Below are 20,273 nucleotides of genomic sequence, written 5' to 3'. Positions count from 1 at the left end.
ACTGTTTATCAGGGAGATCCTTTTGGGACACAAAAGCTTAGCATGCCCTCAGAGTTCACCTGAGGCTATAAACATTTCCCATCTTTTCTATAATCCATCTATCTGATGTTCCCGCCAATATATTTGAAAAGTGTTTTGATTCATGATTTTGTTCTATAAAAATTTCATGAAACAATTTCCACATTGGAACCTGAAATTTATGGCAACTGAATCTGTGTTTATAGGCTGTGGTCACTCCTATTTGAATCCAGAATGAACTATTTCTTACTCCTTTTGATACAAGAGCTGATGCCTCTGTGTGCATGAAGAGCTTAGATAAAATTCTTTTGGTCTTAGTCATCCTACATTTAGTTGGCATCTGGGAATTTCAGAAAGCATTCTCTGTCATCGATGATAGCAAATGCCTTTCTTCTGGTCTGAGCCAAGTAGGTTTGGATGAAACTATCTTGCAAATTAACCAATGGTTGGAACCCCAGATCCCTTTGGATCTTACCATGTTAGAAGCTGACAAACCAATTTCCCGATGCTTGAACACTTTCCTTGATGAACTTAGTCCTACGCTTGTGGGAAGTGTTGGAATTCCTCAGCTTTGCTGTAACCTATACATCTGATGCTTCCACCAATGTATCTAAAATGTCTTTATTTATGATTTTCTTTTTCTGTTATTACAAAAACTTCATGAAACTGTTACCTCTGAGCCCAGATGAAATCAAATAATTGAAGAAACTAGTATATTAATTCCCCAGCTCCATCATTGAGTTACAGTGAGTCTGAGGTGTGGGTTCTATATAGATTCTAAGAGTCTTTCAAGGGTAGTAAAAGCTCCCTCCACCTGAAGTGCTAATTAGCTTAGTGATGTTCTCTACATTGCCACCTGGACTTTCTCTGCTTCATCTTTACAAACCCTTAGCAATGTTTCTTGAAAGATGTGGCAAGGAAGCATGGCTCTCTGACTGAAGAGGTCCTCCTCCTTCAGGGAAGGTCATTTTCTTAGCTGGAGCACACAGCTTCAGGAGGGATACATGTGAGGGAGGAAGGGGACATACACTTAGCCGGCCAGATGGGCCAAATCAAGCGTGACAAGCAATGGTGTGACAGGTGTCTCCACCGGATCACCCTCACATCCATTATTACTGGTGTTTCTTAAATCATCTCTCATGAAAGCTGCAAAAAGTTGGAGCCTTATTTTAGGTTATTTTTCTAAGATATTCATAACATGAACCTAGAGCTGTCATGCCCTGGACCTGTGATTCTTGGTACCTCAGGGGTCAGAGCCATGAGCACGGCAAAACTGGATAGATGAACACATTTGCACGTGGTGTAAGAGTCGTTGCTCTGCACATGAATACAGCCGTTGGTTGACCAGGTGCCCCCTTCCTCTGATCCTTTCCAGTAGACACACAGATGCTCTGCCTTCATGTCGCCAGGCTGGAAAGACAAGCGTGGAGCATGAGAGGGCAAATACTTGGCTTCAATCTCCAGCTCTAATTTATTTATTTATTTACATGCAAGTTATTAGATACCACGATGGCACTTTTGAACAAGTGTACTGAAATAGTTTCTCTGTTTACATCTCCCCCGGCACTCTACCCTTTCTCTGTTTGTCCCCTTTTAACCTACCCATATCCATATTATCTGACACACTGAATTGTAAAACAGACTGAGGGAACATCTGTGAGTCATTTCCTATCACCACACCTCTTAAAGTGTTTAGTTTTTCATCTTAGTCTCTATTTCTATGGATATCTCAGTGTCCCATGCATGGACTCAGAAGAATTGTCTCAACAATTGTCTTTATCACTGAAAAAGAATCAAGGAGGACTGGTGGGCAGAGGTCATGCTTGAGGAAAGAGATGTCAAGTGTCTTTTTCCAACCCCAGGTCTGTCCCAGAGCCGTCTGGAAGAGCCAAGTCCTCTCCTGTACCCCCCGCACTCAGTGTGTTCAACTGTCCTCATGAGCCCATTGCTGGTTTAGGCTTCAGCATGATAAGTTTCCTGTCATGGAAATCCACAGGTGACTCAGCACTTTTTCTAGCTTTATTGAGGTGTGACTGGGAAATGAAAGTTGTATAGACTTAAGCTGTATCATGTGATGTGTCCATGAATGTGTACATGCAAAGGTTACTGCAAGCAAGTGAATCAACACAACTGTCATGCCCCAACCTATGTTTTTTTGTGATGGAGTCTTTGGAGAGCTACTCTCAATAAAATTAGTGGGAATGCAAGGATGCTGTGTATCAATTTTCTCTGAATTGGAAGATTCTATCCTGGGGGGAAGCTCCTTAAGAGTCACTCAGAAAGTTTTAAAGGGAGGCTTGTAGAGGCTCAGGTGGTAAACAAGCCAGAAGTCTCAGGAATTCCCTGAAATTACCAGCTGCACAAGGCCACTCTCTTCCTGGCCTTATAGAAGCACTAAGGGTCTGTTGAGGAGAGCGTCTTTGACATTTTTAGAGATCTGCAAGTTGTGCAGAGAGTTCTAGCATTCCACCTTTCATGACTTGTCACCCATGCTAAGGTGGTCTTTTTGTGATGTAGCAACCTTTGAGTCATCCTGTAAGTAACCTGTAAACCATCCTGTAAGTAACCCATCACCCATGTCTAAATAAACTTATTGGTTCCTAAGTTGGACTTTAGTGGTGCTGTTACTTTGCTCTGTCATCCTGTCTGGGGTTTGTTTGTTCATGTCTCCCCAGAACAATGTCACACATCAGAGGAGTGTAAGAGATGCTAATAGAGGGGGTGAAAATGATCAAAATACATTGCATACATGTATGAAAATATTATAATGAAAATCATTACTAGGTATAATTAATGTATGATAATAAATTTAAAAATTCAAGATACATTCTTGATAAGTATTATTACTATGCAACATGCTAAGTCTCCAGAACTTTATTATTTCATAACTTAAAATTTGTATATTTTGACCAATGTATATTCATTTCTCCTAGGTCCTTATCTTCTAGTAACTCCCAGTTTTGCCAGGACTGTGAATTTCACTATTTTAGATTCCCCATGTAAATGAGATCATGAAAGATCTATTAGACAACTCGTATTATTTTATTAAGCAAAGTGTCCTCTAGGTTAAGGCATGTCATTGCAAATAGATTACTTTCCTTTAAAGGATACATAATTTTTTATTATAACTTCATATTTTACTTATCCATTGATCAGTTTATAGTTTACTTTTTCCATGTCTTGGCTGCTGTGGATATTGTTGTGGTCACCATGGAAATGCAATCTCTTTTCAAAATTTTGGTTTCAGACCCTTTGGTTCTGCACCATGTAGGGGGTTATGAGGCCCTTTCACAGTTTACCTTCCATTCCTTAAGGCACCACTGTAGTGTTTTTCACAATTTATATATTAACTGATATTCTCAGTTACAGAGTGCAATGATTCCCTTTTCCCCACATTCTCCCCGATACATATCTTTGAACTAAAAAAAGTTTTTAATAACTTTTACTGAACTTGTTCTTCAGCAATTTCACACACATGTAAAGTTCATTCTGTTTATCACCCCTCCCTGTGCTGTTTTCTGTTCTGTTTGTTTTGATACCCACTGAATTTAACGGGGATCATCTGTGTGACCAGTACGCATTGGAGACTGTTGGGCACCTGAGTGGGTATACAACTGACGATAATAACTTCCTCTCCTGGAATCCATCAGTAATCAATACTTCCATAGGGAGGGGTAGGACCCCATGGACCCCTCTCTGATCCATTATTGACTGTTGACAAACAGGTAATTGAAGCTGCCTCAACAATTTCTGTTCTCTTACCTTTCAATGGTTGTAGTTGGATTAAATTTCCGTCGGCAAATTTGATTAGACCAGATGTCCATTTAAGATACTTCACAGTGGACCAGATTTAGGTTCTGCTTACCTGAGTCTTTTGTAAAGTCAGGAGTACAGGTTCAGAAAGTTCACCTTTGACTTCCGAACGAATGGTACCACTCACAACAAGAGAGTTCAATTTTACTTCCTGCATCCCTCCTTCATTACTAAAGAAGGATCCGTTCAGAAATGTACCAAGTGTTTGATATGCAATAAGAGCAACTGCACTCTCATCTGAGAAAAGAGAAGGGGAAGATGGGAAGATGTCCGCAGTTCAAACAGCAGGTACACATGCGCGTTATATGGGTCATAAAATAAACAGGATGTATCTATTAAAATCACCCCAGGAAATTTCATAAATTGCACATGTAACACACAGTAAATAGTGTGGAGTACAGAAGTTAGTTCCTCTCTCTAACTCTCTCTATATATAAAAATGCATATATTTATATATTAAGGATTTATCTGTCTATCTATCATCTATCTATCTATCTATCTATCTATCTATCTATCTATCTATATTATGCACATATAACATAATTCTCTACACTTTATAAAAAATATATATGAAAAACATGGTTAGCAATTACTTGTCCTCCAAAGGGCAGGTGAACTACAAAAGACTTAATTCCTGCTTTACATCTTAAGTTACTTCAAGCTTATCTAGTAGAGCAGAAATTCTCTAGATTACGTGTACTGAGTTCAAGATTGCATGTGGCAAATTCTAATGCAGCTTTTCTAGTCCAGGAAGCCTGACTGGTAGCCCTCTTTAGAAGGAGACATCACCCAGGGTCTGTCATACTTGCCTCATATCCAGCTACAAGAATGTAATATGGACTAACAGATTATACATTTTAAGAAAGGGTCAAAGGAGACATTTAAGAGTATTAAAAGTTACCCACAGGCCAGGGGTGGTGGCACACACCTTTACTTCTAGCATTTGGGAGGCAGAGGCAGGTAGATCTTTGTGAGTTTGAGGTCAGCCTGGTTTACATAGCAAGTTCTAGGCCAGCTGTGGCTACAGGGAGACCTGGTCTCAAAAAGACAAAAAAAAAGTTAACCCACAAGGAAGCTGAGACCCTCCCTAACAGATGATAGAGGATGGTTGCCTTCCCTGATACATGAGGGCCAATATTAACTCCAAAGGTTTTGTGGATGGTAGGTCCTGCACAGGCAGGATAAGATTAACCAGATTGCATGCAAAACAATTCACCAAGGTCACAGGTATTAAAGAGTCACACTGGCAAGAGTGAAAAATCCAAATAGGCTCCACCTTCTTACAGATGCTAATAACACGGATGAGATATAGGATCCAGGTCATACCAGAGCAATGGCTAATCTGGCAAGTCCTTTTCTGTCCTCATGGATGGTCATGAGGAGAAGAATATAAGGGAAATTCCAGAGGACACTCTGGAGGGCAAAACAAAGGAGATTTTGGAGATGCTCCAGTATATGTTCCTTTTGTCTTACAGAGGGATAACAAGGACCCCACAGTCTGTATTCATTTGACCCAGAATCTCAAAGAAAAAATGTTTGATGATTTTCTTCACTCAAGCCCAGCCTAAAGTTAAACTGGAGGATTAAGAGTGACTTCTTATGAGAAGTCTAAGTATTATATTGTCCTACAACTTGATCTCTTCATAAGAAGGAAGGTACTCATTTCATTTTCCAGTTTGTGTGCCTCCATTTACAGACACAAACTACCTGTGGAGCATCTGGTTACCCCAAATATAGCCAATGGGGATCTCAGGTTAGACACTGATAAAAGGAGATGCTTCTATCAGCTTGATCCCCCTTGAACATGAGTGCCAACTACCATATGCTTGAGACGTTGTATAATTTAAAGATAACAGAGGGTGAACTTTCAAAATCAAGTCTTCTGTCTGTTGTCAATTACGGTTCCCAACGCAAGACCCAGCAGATGATCAGGTTCAGATGCTTTAGATCTAACCAGTTGTCACCAGACTCAATAGCAAGACTCCTGTCCAGTGTAAAACACAGGGTTCGGTTCTGCAGAGAAACAAATGTTTTTTTTTGTGTGTGTACTTTGTCATATGCTCTTGGAACTCACTGAGAACTTGACTCTGGAGATGGGATCTGCCTCCCCCCTACTTCAGACCCAAGCATGTTTGTCTCAAAGTGTCCTCCAAAAACCCTTTTCCTGAGTCATGCTGACTCCTTGACTCTGTGAGAGGGAGGAATACAATAAAGCAGCCCATAAGTAAAGGCATGAGGCCCTTAAAAATTGTTAAGGGGTAAATTATTTCCAACAAAGTCTACTATTACTGATCTCATGATATAAAGATTTGTATAGTAAATGCAGCTAATGGGATGCTCGATTTTGTCACAGCAATGAGAAAAGTAACTAGCACAGACTGATATAAGTGTACAGTCAGAACCAAGATTATTTTACTACTTAATTAATTAATGAATAAAGACTGGTCCAGTTCATAGAAAGGATCTCCTGCTGGGTGTGGTGGCACACACCTTTAATCCCAGCACTCGGGAGGCAGAGGCAGGCAGATCTTTGTGAGTTCGAGGCCAACCTGGTCTACATAGTGAGTTCTAGGACAGCTGGGGCTACAGGGAGACCCTGTCTCAAAAAGACAAAAACAAAAACAAAAACAAAACAAAAACAAAACCAGAAAGGATCTCCTGCCTAAAAAGTCTTCAATTATGCCAGCATCATAGTTTTAACAGGGTTTCTTTAGTTGATTATGACTAGATGCTGTAAACATCAATTTAACGTTTTGCTATGTACTTGTTGTTTCTCCCTCTAAGCTACTTACATTAATTCAAAACCAAAAGCCTGGTTTTTGCAGACTTATCTCTGTACTGTACAAAGCAAAAAGATCTTTGACTGTTTTGTATTTTCTATAATGTTTGTCTGGGAACTTACAAAGCCCTATAGTTCAACAGTATGTACACAGCTAATGCTCATTTATTACGTTATACTATATATGTGGTTTGAATTCAACTTTCTTTTATGTACTTTGTTTTTTTGTGTATGAGTGTTTTGCCTGCTTGATGTAAGCATACCTGTGTTGTGCAGTGCCCACAGAGGACAGAAGAGGGTGTCGGATCCCCTAGAACTGGAGTTACAGATGGCTGTTAGCCACCATGTGGGTGCTGAGAACTGAACCCAGGTCTTCTGCAAGAGCAGCCAGTGCTTTTAACTGAGTCATGTCTTCAGCCCCTTACCTTTTTAAAAATAAGGTGATACTGCATAATATTATGTTCCTATTCAAACAATTGTCATCTGCATGACTTCAGTTGTACTTGCAAAGGATTATCACAAGGAATCTCATTGGATCATTGCCTGAATATCCAGCCATTACTTTTAGCCAGTTATATGTAATTTTGCTGTAATAACACATGGCCTCATGGTCTTGGAGATGGGCCAGAGTATATAGGCTGGAGAAAGTTAGGGAGAGGTTTCATCCACGAGTCTATGGGGAAGTTATCATCCATGTTGGGTGAGGGCTTCAGATTAGCTACTTTTGGGTCATCTATGCACCTGTCAACCCCTCACCCATACTTTCTAAACAAACCTAATAAACTCATTGGTTCCCAGGGTGAACTTGGTGGAATTAGACAGTGGTCTGTCACCGAACCCTTGTGAAGAGGGGGTAAACACTGCTTAGTATCCCCAGGGAGAACATTCTCCACTAGATTGTAATTTTGGTGTGTGTGTGATTTTTTTATGTGTATGAGTGCTATGCCTGCATGTATGGAAGTGTACCCATGTCATGCAGTGCCTGTGGAGGACAGAAGAGGGTGTTGGACCCTCTGGAACTAGAGTTACAGATGTCTGTTAGTCGCCATGTGGGTGCTGGTAACTGAACCTGGGTCCTCTGAAAGAACAGCCAGTGCTCTTAACAACTGAGCCATTTCTCCAACCCTGGTAATTTTAGTTGTTAATATTATGTCTCATGGTATTGAGAAAGAAAACTCATAAGTAAAAGAAAATGTTAGAAATATATGAAAATGGAAATACTTTTAGTAAATAAAGATTCGTGCATGGAGATGTTTACAGACTGGGAAGAGAAAGAGAAACCTTAGTCAAGCTATAAAGGTATGTGAAAGTTACTTACTATACAGAAAAGATGAGACTTAAAGATTATACTTAAAATTTCTAGGATCAATGTTAAAATCTACTCTTGGTAGCAATTACAAGTGATGCTTTAAAGAACAAAATATATGTCTAATCGAGTTTTATTTCAGAGCACTTGGGTTCTGCTCAAGCTTTAACCAAGTATTGCACAGTAGTTAAATGGAGGAGACTGGCATAACTGACCTGGGTGTTCAGTAACTGCTTGGCGGTCTGTAGTAATGTGGTCAGAGGAACTTAAAAGGACAATATTTTGTCCCTTTTCCTCCAAGGTTAGCTAGGTCCCAGGGGACTGTGGGGAAGTCTCTTTTAATGTCCTGAAACTCCTGGTGAGACTTTTGTTTTATTGTTTGGGAAGGTCATGGAGACCCCTACCAGGTGAACTCTAACTAGAGTCCGGTCGACAAAGTGCAAGGTCAACTCAGGAAGAAATTTCCTTCATGTTTCCAAATGAAGCCATGGTCAAGAAAGCCCTTTGATTTATCCTCATAGATGAAACAACTAGTATAAGGAAGGTTAAAGGAGTCAGAGGCCCCTTCCAAGCTTAAGTGACCCCTAAGGACATGACGCTCAACTGACCTTGACATGAAAGGGAGATGCCTGATTTGGTTGGCTGCATGGACTTAAACACCCAACAAAAAAGTATCACCAAAGACTAAAATGATTGGTATTGTTTTTAACAGCCAAGGGATCACACTCTGTGGACATGATGCTTAAGTCCACATGAGATGTCATTTAGACAATTATATCTCACTAATGATCATCTCCTTGATAAAAAAAATGCTTCCTATAAGACTTCAGACTTTGACTCAATTCAAAACTGCAGTGCTTACCTGCAGCCAAGAGAGACAGGCTCATTATTGTTTTAACCTAACAATTCAATGGTGGCTAAATTTCTTCTCGCTTTCTCTCTAGAAGCCATTTGGGAGAGAACTCATACTATGATTCTAGCCGTCCCAACAGCTATCAAATTGCCTAAAAGAAGATCAGAATTCATCCATCTTGAGTCCTTTGGAGACTAAAAGAAAAATGAGGAGGAAGCCTTCCCCAATGCTCTGGGCCTCGACAACCTTTGGAGCATCCTGCTCTTTCTCTAGAGCTCCCCTCCCCACCGTGTGGCTGCTAGTGTGCCAAGTGTCTGAAGTCCACGCTGACTTTAAATGGCGTGGGTTTTTGTCCCTTTCTCTTCCATTCTCCACAAAGCAGCTGCTGACATTTGTAGCTTACCTGTCCTGAGGGTTTTTCTTTTAAATTGTAATAAAATTTTCCTTAAGGTTCCATTTGAGTTCATTCTTAAATTTGTTTTATTAATGAGACATCTCTAAGAGAGGGCCACCCATTTATCACTTTAAATATAGTATTTATGAAACAGATCTCAAGTCAGAGTGGCCAGGGAAATGGCTGCCTGGCACTGTCTAGTGTGAGGATATTAGGCTGCTACGCTGAAATGTGATAGCCATCACCCTGCCCTTTGTCAGAAAGCACACGAACACATCCCTGTTCTTACTTTACTGTGTGCTACAAAATACACCCTCCTTATGAGAGTTGCTTACGTTCATCTTCCAGGTTGCCTAATCAGTGTTCAATTAGACCTCAGTCCACTACGTAGGTTACCTCTACCTTGGATACTTTGGAGGACTTCACACATATCAGCCCAGCCATCTAGCAGGGGGACAATACCTAGAATTTGGAGTCACAGGAATTCATCTTAACCATACTACCTTTTCTGTGGGCTTCTCTGAAAGCACTAGTGCAGTTGATCTCCATCGTGTTATTTCCAGCTTCCAGCAGAGTCCTCTTAGTGCACCTCTTGGTTTCATAGACTGAAAGTAATAAAAAAGTGAGTTCTACTATATTGTCCTTGTTCAAAGAAGCCCAGCTGAAGTACTCCTTACATAGGAGCATGCTTCTATGCATTTCCATCAACCAGAGAGTGGGAAACGCTATGAGAGGCGCTATGGTCCCTTGTCATTTCTTATGTACTTTATATATGAAAACTACCCTGAAAAGGATTATGTTTACCAATCTTGTCCCCAGCCTCCAGGTGTTATTGAGAGGTGGCTGATTGAACCTTTTCAGGGCTTGAAAATTTCATGAGTGTCTTAAAATGACAGGAGAATAGGGACTGGAGAAAACCACATCTAGATTAACATATTAAAGAAACCAGATTGCAAAGAAAGTTCACAAAACCTTCATTATCTGGGTTTCTTCCAAAAACAAAACAAAACAAACCAAAAAAAAACACCACAGTATGTTGAGAAAAGCCTGCACTCTACACACTTGGAGCATCTGGGTATTATATAAACACCTTAAAAGGGGTCATGACTCAGGGTGTTGGGGATTCTTTTACCGGCTTATTAGCCCACGTCTATTCTTGGGAATGCTTTTCCTTTCTCAATAAGCCGTTTCCCTTTTTTGTACCTAACCATGGCATCCGAGATGGGACACTTTGCCTCAGGGCGCAGGATCCAGTACTCAGCTGCCTTCTCAGCTCAGCTCCACAGCTTGGCATCCCCCAGCATGCTTTCAGTGACACTGTGGACGTTCTCATTGCTTCTCTCACCTCCACGTCTTACTTAAAAGGCTGGAATTTCTCTCCAGTGCCCAGTCTCCGGCAGAGGCTGAGACTGACAGCGTGCCTGTACTATTGTTCTCTCCACTCCTAAGAAAATTGTTCTCAAGCTTCTTGCTCAGTCTACCTCTAATTTTTTTGAATTATTGAGACTGACCCCCCCCCAAGGTACCTCAGTTTCCATGGTAACCTTAACACATTGACAAATTGACAATTTTACGGCAGTGTTGGGACCTGGGAAGAACGGTGAAAATGGGGATCTCTATGTCCTCTGCAAGGAGTGCATGCCGGAAGTTCCCGATTCTGCTTTCGGTTTTCACCAGGGTTCACAGCTTAGTGTTAACATTGTTTCAGAGAACTTGGGCTTCTGAGAAATCTTAAAAGTGAAGAGACTTTGAGGACTCCTGGAGACAGGCTAGATGGATTTTGCATTATGAGATGGATATGAATATTTATACACTCAAGGTGGAGTGTGACGTTCTAAACACGAACTTTTCCCTCGAAAGGCTCATGTGTCAAAGGCTTGAGCCACAGCAGCAGCACTATTGAAAGGTGATTAGATTGCAAGGCTTCTAACATCATTTTATTTATCCACTGATGGATTCATAAATTAATGGCATTTTGTGAGATGGTAGAAACTAGGAGGTGGGGGAGGTGAGCCACTGTGGGTGTGCCTTTGAAAGGCACACCTTAGTCCATGCTCTCCGGACCTTCTGCTAACATTAGGTGAGGTCTGATATTGTCTCACTGCACATAGACCCAGTGGCAATAAAGACAATTGACTATCAACTAAAAACTGAAAGTGTGACCCTCCCCCCAATAAATCTTTCACGCTTGAAGGTGAATTGCTCAGGTATTTTGTCATTGTGATGAAATGTGATTAACTCACTTTTTCTCTTTTGAATGAAGATTTCTACTCGAGTGGAGGGTTTGCACAAAAAGTCTCAGATTTTGGGAGCTAACAGATTTGATCCTTCAGAGGCTCTGGCCATTCCTGGTCCCAATTCCCTTCAGGACACATTTCTTACCGATACCCAATGTGGTATTTTCACCCTTTGTTGGTAGAGCCGAATTTTCACTCCATATGTGGAGTTCCACTTGCTGAAGTATCTTGGTCACCTTTTTTGCAAAGTCCTTTTTGGTTCCACTTTTACTCAGTTCTCCCTTCCAAAGAGATGTATCTAGTTAGATGGAGTCTCACTGTAATTTAAGAAATCAGAAACAAACCCGATTTCTCATTGCTTCTCTGACTAGGCGTGGTGGCGCACGCCTTTAATTCTAGCACTTTAATGCCTAGCAGAGGCAGGTGGATCTCTGTGAGACTGAGGCCAGCCTGGTCTACATAGAGAGTTCCAGGCCAGTTTGTGCTACAGGGAGACCCTGTCTCAAAAACAAAGCAAACAAAACAAAAGACAAAAAAGGAAGCAAGCATGTGCATGAGTTTGGCTGAAGGGTCCCAAAAGCCAATAATGGTAATCAATGTGCTTTGGGTTCTGTTGTGCATTTTAGGCGCATGATACAAGTCTTTGATGGACAGCCGAGGCCTTATAAATGCACCCCAGAGCTTCTCAGTCTCCATGGACATCAGACTGGGTCATTTTTGGCTGTGAAAGCCTGTCTTGGACACGTTACGAGGCTAAGCTATAGCACTGGTCTCTATGAGGTAGGCACCACGAGCCCCCCTCCCCAAATTATGTGAGCAACATTTGCGCCACAGGTATTTCCAGATTCCCTTGGGACAGAGGACAAAATGGACCATGGATGAGAAATACTCTGTCCTAAGAAACACAGGGAGCCACTGTAGCGTTCCCCAAACCAGAGTTGACTCTGCTCACCCAAATATCCACTTGTGATTCTGATCCTGTCTTCTTCACTGGAAAAAGATATTAGCAATGAAGTCAGACCCAGGAGGAAACAAACCCAGCTCATATTCATCTTTCCAGCCACTCTCAAGTTGGATCCTTTCCTGATTGCTCTGCAGTCCATCCAGTTCCCTTTTGAGAAGGTGAAAAGGCACTCTATGGTAGCATTTAAAAAATGTATTTGCCCTTTCGTATGCGTGTGTGTTTAAGTATTCTTTGACACAGTCTGTTGTTTCCCTCTTGTATCTGTCCCTCATCAGACCCTCCGATGCCCAAGCCTCATCCTTTCGTGTACCTTTTTCTATTTCCTTAATATTTTAATTGAAGTTGTGCAAATTTCATACAATAGACTTTGACTGCATTTAGAGCCCCATCTGCCCTTTCTGCCCCCCACCAAATATCATGCATTCTACTTCTCTATATATGGTTATAGAGTCACATTTGTGTCTCCAAATGTCCTTTGGGGTAGGTCCACCCACTGGAGCCTGGTTAACCTACCATAGTCTCACTCTGAAATGAAACTGATTCTCCCTCTTCCAGCAGCCACTGCTTGCTAAATAGTTCAAGTAGGGTGAGGTTTCTCATGGACTTCCTCATGTCAATGCTGAGATTTTTGTCTGGTGTGAGCTTATGTGGGACTTGTGCATGCTGTCACCATTGCTGTGAGTTCCCACGTGTAACTGACCAGCTATCTGGGAGACTGTTTCCTGACAGCCCTTTGTTCTAGGCAGAACCACAGAATTTTAAAAGGGGCTGTGGTATCTATTGTGTAGCTGCATCCTGGGATTGAAACCTGCCCTCCTAAAGGAGGCTCATTAAGTAAATGAAACTTATAAGTCTCAGGAAGTGCATGGAACTCACTAAATTCACAAGACCCACCCCCAACTTTGTACAAGCCATAATTGTTGAGGAGGGGGAGACTGTCCAATCGGATCATCTGAGCTGCCCAAAATGTGCACAGGGAGCACCACGGATGCAGTTTGGGGACTTGCCATTCTCGGGGTGGGCTTTTCAGGGATACAGCTCCCTTGAAGTCATCCACCCTCAATCACACTCTTGCTGGTAACTCCAATAAACTCAGTGGGTCACTAAGTTAGACCTGCTTTGTTATCAGTGCCTTACCTGGGGTGAATAGATATTTGCTCATATAGTCCCAGGAAGAGTCATACAATACAATACAGGTGAGTTTGTATTGTTAAAGGTGCATGCCTTTAATCCCAGCACTCCGGAGGCAGAGGGAGGCAGATGTCTGTGAGATCAAGGCCAGCCTGGTCTACATAGTGAGTACCAGGCTAGCTGGGGCTACAAGGAGACCTTCTCTCAAAAAGACCAAAAAAGCCCCATTTCTTATTATTTTATTCCAATAAATTCTGGGGTATGTTTTGTTTTGCTAATGTACAGCTAACACAGCAGTTTCTGTTGCCATTCTTGTTTACAGAGGAGGCATTTTAGTTTATAGTCTCACCACCATACAACTGGTAAATAGAAATGCCAGTTCTTCAATCAGAATAATTAAAAATGTGATATTTTTATGTGGACTGAACAAGTAAATTCTAGATAGTGAGAAGTTAGCTTATCATTGCGATAGAAAGAAGTTGTGAATAAAGGAAGAGGGAAGGCTTGGTATTGCAAGTATGAACTCGGAATTTATTATGTAGACAGATGGACATATGAACTGAATTTGCTGCTAGTGAGAGATGAAGAAGCTGAGAAGTTGTGAAGAAAATTCTAGGTATCTATTTGGAGATCCAGGAAAGAGACCTGTATTGGAGACATTTTTGAGAGGTGAGTATATGGAAATGTTTATTGATGGCATGGAATAGGATGACATTCCAGTGGAAAAGACCATCAAATACAACAAAGGGATGAAGATGATGGTAAGTAAAAAATTCTAACTCTTAAACTGGTCAACACTGGCATAGCTATCACAAGCTCTATCTGGCCAACTCCCTTTGCATAACAGAAAACATACCTGAGAGACTTACCATAACAATCTGGATGGTCAATATCAAATAGACCAGCTACCCAGTTGATGATAGGATATTTTATCACACAGCTGCATATGTAAGTACCAACTTTATTTTTACAGTAGGATACTTCTTTGCATACTGGTGTGATAAATGCACATTCATCAATATCTGTGAATCAAGAGAAGATGCTATTTAGTGTTTTTATATTACTATATCTTTTCCCCATATCTGTGGAGACTCCACTGCCCAACTGTTCTCCCTGAATTAATTTATAAACTCAGTACAATTCTCCTTTAGTTATTTCTCATATTACTGTTTTCAAACAAACAACTTAAGGAAGGAATGGCTTTATTTTGGCTTGTGGTGTACAGGAGGGAACAGGCCTTTCTAGCAGGAAGAGGTGGCCTCAGGTATATGAGTGGGTTGTTCACTTTGCCTAAGAAACTAGGAAGTAGAAAGACAGATGGATGCTGGTGCTAAGCTGACTTTTTCCTTTTTCTTCTTTTGTTTACTCTACAATTCCAGTACATGGAATTCTGCCACCCACACTCAGGGTGTGTTTAACCTCTTCACTTAAGTCTCACTGGAAACATCCTCATGGACATGCCCACAGGTGTGTCTTCTAGGTGATTCCAAATCCAGTCAGGTTGACAGTGAAGATTATCACAAATAACAGTAAGAATTCTACAAGTATTTTATAGTGTAAGACCCTCAAATACAAATAACCAGACAGACCATGAGGTGGGGACCAGCCTCGTAGAGACTGACATATCCTACGAACCCTCAGAATAATGATGAGACAGTGGTGAATGGATGAAGAGAAAATGGAATGGTAGACTAGGCTTAAAGCCGAGAACCAGATCTAAGGACACATAAAGCCTGAGATCAGGAAGCCACTAGTGTTTCTGACAGTGTATCAGATTGCCAAATTAGGGGAGAGTACCTACTGTAATGATGATTCACAGAGGTTGTTAAATTGACTTAAAACACACTCATCAGCCAAGAAGCTGCAGTGGTTTAAATGAGAAATATCCCCACTAGGTTCTGGTATTTGAACACATGGTTCCAGATGGCAGCACTGTTTGGGGAGGTTATGGAACTTTGATAAGGTATAGCCTTGCTGGAGGAAGTATGCCACTAGCATGTAGGTGTAGAGTTTACAGCCTTGCCCCACTTCTTCCTCACTTGCCCTGCTTCCTGTGTGTGGTTGGGTTGTGCTCTCTCAGCTGCCTGCTGCCTGCTTCTGTGCCTCCCCACCATTATGGATGCTCCCTCTGGAACTGTCAGCCCAAATAAACTCTTGTATAAGTTGTTTTGGGTTATGGTGTTTATTGAGGAAATAAAAGAGTAGCTAATAAAATAGTTGATACTGAAATGTGGGGCTGTTGGTATGAATAACATGAGCAGGTTTTTTTTTGAGGAATGTGGAAGACTTTGAAGGTTTAGACTAGAAAAGCAGTTGAACTCTGTAAGTAGAGCTTAATGAGTGGTTGTAGTAGGAGCCTGGAAGGCAGTAGTGCTGAGAGCAATGCAGATAATACTGGAATAGCTTAAGAGGTTTCAGAAGAGAACAAGTCTCTATTAGCAACTGGGCCAGACACTACTTTTGTGGTATTTTAGCAGAGTCTAGTTATTTTCTGTATGTGTCCTGAGAATTTACATGAGGGTAAGTTAAAAATAACAAACGTAACCTCAGTGCTCAGGAGGCAGAGACAGGTGGGTCTCTTGTGAGATCAAGACCACAAGCTCTACATAGTGAGTTCTAGGCTAGTTGGGGCTCCAGGGAGACCCTGTCCCCCCAAAACAAAAGCAAAAGCAAAAACCCAAACAAAATAGAACAAAAGAGGACTTATTTCTTTGGCAGAGGAAATTTTAAGACAGCATAACATTGAATCTGTGGAATGGTAATTACTAATTATTCTCATTCAGGTCTACAATTAAAAGTAGCAAGTGGACAGAAAGAAATACAAAATGTGCAGCTCAGGGAGAAAAAAAGCACTAGGTTCATGTAACAGCTAAGGCATGTGCTGAAAGGAAGACTAATTGTTTAAGAGATTAGTGTCATTAAAGGGTGGTGCCTTGCTCTGCACTGAAACATTTGGAATGGTGCCCTCAGGGAAAGATCTATGCAGCTAAGCTTCCAACTTGTGAAAGGAGAAGCCAAAGTGCTTAGTCCTAGAAAGTAAGTGCTTCAATATACAAAAGCTACTGCTTTTGTGGTCAAAGAGGGTGCTGGCCCATTCCAAGATGGCAGCCAAACACGGCAGTGTCATCTACCTGGTAGTGGCTTTAGAGGTGTTAAAGATGCAAATGTGAGGGTGTCATGGGTTCTCCTTAAGCAGTTTCAGAGAGTCAATGAAGCCTGGAAAATTGTGGCAGTACTGAGTTACCTGTGTGATGCTCCTGAAAGAACAGGAGGCTTGAGAAGTCATTGCATGAAGCCATGAAAGTGAAGCCTGGGTTGTGGTGGAAGCCCCAAAATGTTGGAGATGCTAGAGCCATGAAACATCTGTCAAGAAGAGCTGTTTACTGTTTAGAGAGTGGAACTAGTCCAAGAGATATATGTATGTTGTAGATACAAAGCTGTGGGGCAGAGCCATTAAAGTCCTCGGAACTAAAATCTTGGACACTGGACATGGATCTATAGGATTTGCTGTTTTCCCTGTTGGGTTTCAGTCTTTGGTCCAGTATTTGTCATTGTACCTCTATTCCTCCCTTTTGATATGAGAATGTATGTTCTATTCCTTTATATGTTGGTAATATGACATTTGTTTTATGATTTTACAGGGATTGCCTTGAGTCTCAGGAGAGACTTTGGATCTTTGAATAGTGTTGAGACTGTTAAAGCCTATGGAGACTTTTAAAGTAGTACTACATACATTTCGCATTATGACATGGCCATGAACTTATGGGGGTCAGGTAATCTTGTGTAGTTTCAATGAGAAATATTCCCCATGGGCTCAGGCTTTTGAACACTTGATCCCCAGTTGGTGGTGCTGTTTGCAGAGGTTTATTAAGTGTGATCTTCTGGAGGAAGTATGCCATTGGGGCAGACTTTGAGAGCTGACAGGCTCGCCCCACTTCCAGTTCACTCTGTGCATGGCTAAAGATATGAGCTCTCAGTGTCCTGCATTTGCTGCTATGCCATCATTGACTACCATGCTTTCTTGCTCTGATGGACTCTTCCTTTTGGAATCATGAACCAAAACAAACTCTCTCTTCCATAAGTCACTTTTTGTCACAGTGTTTTATCACAGCAACAAAAAAGTAGCTATCACAATGTGCAATAGGAACACAAGACCTCTCCCAGAAAAAAATAGGTGTTATGTAAACCACCTATAAAGGACAAGAACTAACGTGGTATAGGACTGTTAAGCTTTTGTTTTTCAAATTCACCAGCCCATTTCCAGCTTTCAGAGTGCCATTTTTCTCTCTTAATAAACTGCCCTTGTTTTTCTCGCTATCCCTATGTCCTTGGGCTAAGACATATCCGTATGTCATTGTTCCAGGACACAAGAACTCAGAAATCTCAGGGGTGCCTTTCAAGGTTCTGCTACATAGCTATAACAAAATGATCTGTCCCTGCAAAAATCCATCTGTCCTGCTGGCTGACTAGAGTTGAAGTTTAAGAAAGGAGATTGTTATGGGTAGTTTTAATTGTGAACATGACAGAAGGTAGAATCACCTAAAAGGTGCAAAAATCATCTGTCCTGCTGGCTGACCAGAGTTGAAGTTTAAGAAAGGAGATTGTTATGGGTAGTTTTAATTGTGAACATGACAGAAGGTAGAATCACCTAAAAGGGAAGTCTTAACAAAGTCTTGCGTGGATTTGCTTGGCTTGTGGGCATGCCTGTAAGGGATATTCTTAATTGGGTTAACGGAGATCTAAGACCCATCCTGATGGTGGGTAGAGCCATTATTGGGTTGGACTCTGCCTGAAGGAAAAGGAGAGAGCTAGTTGAGCACTGGCATGTATGCATTTATTCTCTCTCTGCTCTTGACTGGCTGTGACTAGCTGGCTCAGGTGTGTGCCACCTTGATTTCGACACAGTGATGGACTGCACCCTGTAAATGTGAGGCAAAATAAACTTTATCCTCTCTAAGTTGCTTTTCTTGGAGTATTTTTTTTCACATAAAGAGAAATTAAATCAATACCTAAACCAACAGAAGTTTCCCTGGGGCCAGATCCCCAGAAACCACCCATCTAGTCAGAGATGTAGGGACAAGCAACCCTGCTGAACAGCTGAACTTCTGTCAGTTATTCTAAGATCCTGGGCTCTGCATGGCATATCAATTTGTGAATCAGGACAGAAGCATGTTTAATAATGATTGAAGGAGAGCATCATAGTATCTTTACCTTCACATTTCACATGGGGCTCAACAAACAATCTCTTCTCAGCACTGGACCAGAATCCCTCGTGACAAACACAGTGGGTGCTGTTGAAGCAGACAGCATTTTCACTGCATTGAGCGCAGGAAGCTGCAGGGAACACAGCTTTCATTTATTTGTTTGTTCATACTTCCATTCAAGAAATATTCATTGAGTACCTACCAGATACCATGGTTATAACAATGTCCTTCGGGGGACCTATTTTTTATCTACCCCTTGCTCACCATAAATGCTCATGATGCCTGCCAATGTCCATATTCTTCCATAAACATCTATTTTTCCCACTTATCAAATTTCAGTGGTGAGAGCTCATGTTTCTTTTCTGAGGTTTGTCCGGCCACCCGGTCTTCATTGCTCTCCACAAGACATGTGAGTAGTGTCTTCCTACCAGGAGCAGCTCCATCCATCAATGACTGGTAGGAATGAGTTTATAAAACACAGGATCACAGGATGGGGAAAGGCCTCAGTGGCTGAAGTGCTTGCTGTGCAACCATGATGACCAGAATTCAGATACCGGGTACCCACATAAAAGACTGGAAGTGGGTTGGAGAGATGGCTCAGGATTAAGAGCACTGACTGCCTTTCCAGAGGACCTGGGTTTGATTCTCAGTACCCACATGGTGGCTAACAACCATCTGTTAATTCCAGTTCTAAGAAATCTGACATCCTCTTCTGACCTCTGTGGACACTGCGTGACACAGGTGCACTTACATATATGCAGGCAACACACTGATATACACAAAATAAAAATAATAAAATACATTTTTTAAAGCTGAGTTCAATTGAGAGGCTCTGCCTGACTAAATAGAATGGTGTGCAATCAAGGAAGCCACTGCAACTTCATTCCTCTACATGTATGTGTACACATGTGCATATGTACCTGCACACAATACTTATGCCCCACACTCATGTACTCTCCTCCCCCCAAACACTCATACATGTATACTGTTGAGTAAAGACCTACATAACTAAAAGTAAGGTATGAAGAAATTCATACATCATACCAGCATTATCCGTTATAGCTAAAATGTAGAACAACCCAATCAATGATTTAGTAGATCACTGAAAAAAATGTATTATATCCATATAATGGGATGTTATTCAGCTTGAAGAAGGAGGGACATTCCAACACATGCTATATCATGTACATGACACTCAGTAAAACAAGGCATTTGTACAAGGAAACATATCAGTGCCTCCATTCATAACCGCAGACTGGGTACTGGAAGGTGGAGAGTGGATGGGGCACTAGTGCTAACTACACTGGGTGCTCCCGTTGGGGTAAATGGACAGTCTGGGATTCAGCTTGAAGAAGGAGGGACATTCCAACACATGCTATATCATGTACATGACACTCAGTAAAACAAGGCATTTGTACAAGGAAACATATCAGTGCCTCCATTCATAACCGCAGACTGGGTACTGGAAGGTGGAGAGTGGATGGGGCACTAGTGCTAACTACACTGGGTGCTCCCGTTGGGGTAAATGGACAGTCTGGGGGCAGTTGGTGGGGGTAGATGGACAGTCTGGGGGC

At 41.5% G+C, this 20,273-nt stretch overlaps 1 protein-coding gene across 1 annotated transcript in view; it reads right to left on the bottom strand.

Moving 5' to 3' along the window:
- Adgre3 (adhesion G protein-coupled receptor E3) overlaps window positions 1-20,273 on the bottom strand; it is a 49,722-nt gene that overhangs the window by 27,789 nt on the left and 1,660 nt on the right. Inside the window, exons 2-9 of the mRNA XM_017799093.2 lie at window positions 18,964-19,011; window positions 18,707-18,829; window positions 14,365-14,517; window positions 12,353-12,390; window positions 11,546-11,681; window positions 9,667-9,768; window positions 3,884-4,068; window positions 1,261-1,428 (exon numbers count right to left, since the gene is read on the bottom strand). Coding sequence (XP_017654582.1) covers window positions 1,261-1,428; window positions 3,884-4,068; window positions 9,667-9,768; window positions 11,546-11,681; window positions 12,353-12,390; window positions 14,365-14,517; window positions 18,707-18,829; window positions 18,964-19,011 — 953 coding nt within the window. The remainder of the gene's footprint in view (window positions 1-1,260; window positions 1,429-3,883; window positions 4,069-9,666; window positions 9,769-11,545; window positions 11,682-12,352; window positions 12,391-14,364; window positions 14,518-18,706; window positions 18,830-18,963; window positions 19,012-20,273) is intronic.

The sequence above is a fragment of the Nannospalax galili genome, unplaced genomic scaffold, assembly GCF_000622305.1.
Source record: "Nannospalax galili isolate Female #2095 unplaced genomic scaffold, S.galili_v1.0 scaffold77, whole genome shotgun sequence".
Classification (NCBI taxonomy): domain Eukaryota; kingdom Metazoa; phylum Chordata; class Mammalia; order Rodentia; family Spalacidae; genus Nannospalax; species Nannospalax galili.
Note: the sequence above shows the minus strand (reverse complement) of the source record. Positions and strands in the feature narration are given on the sequence as shown.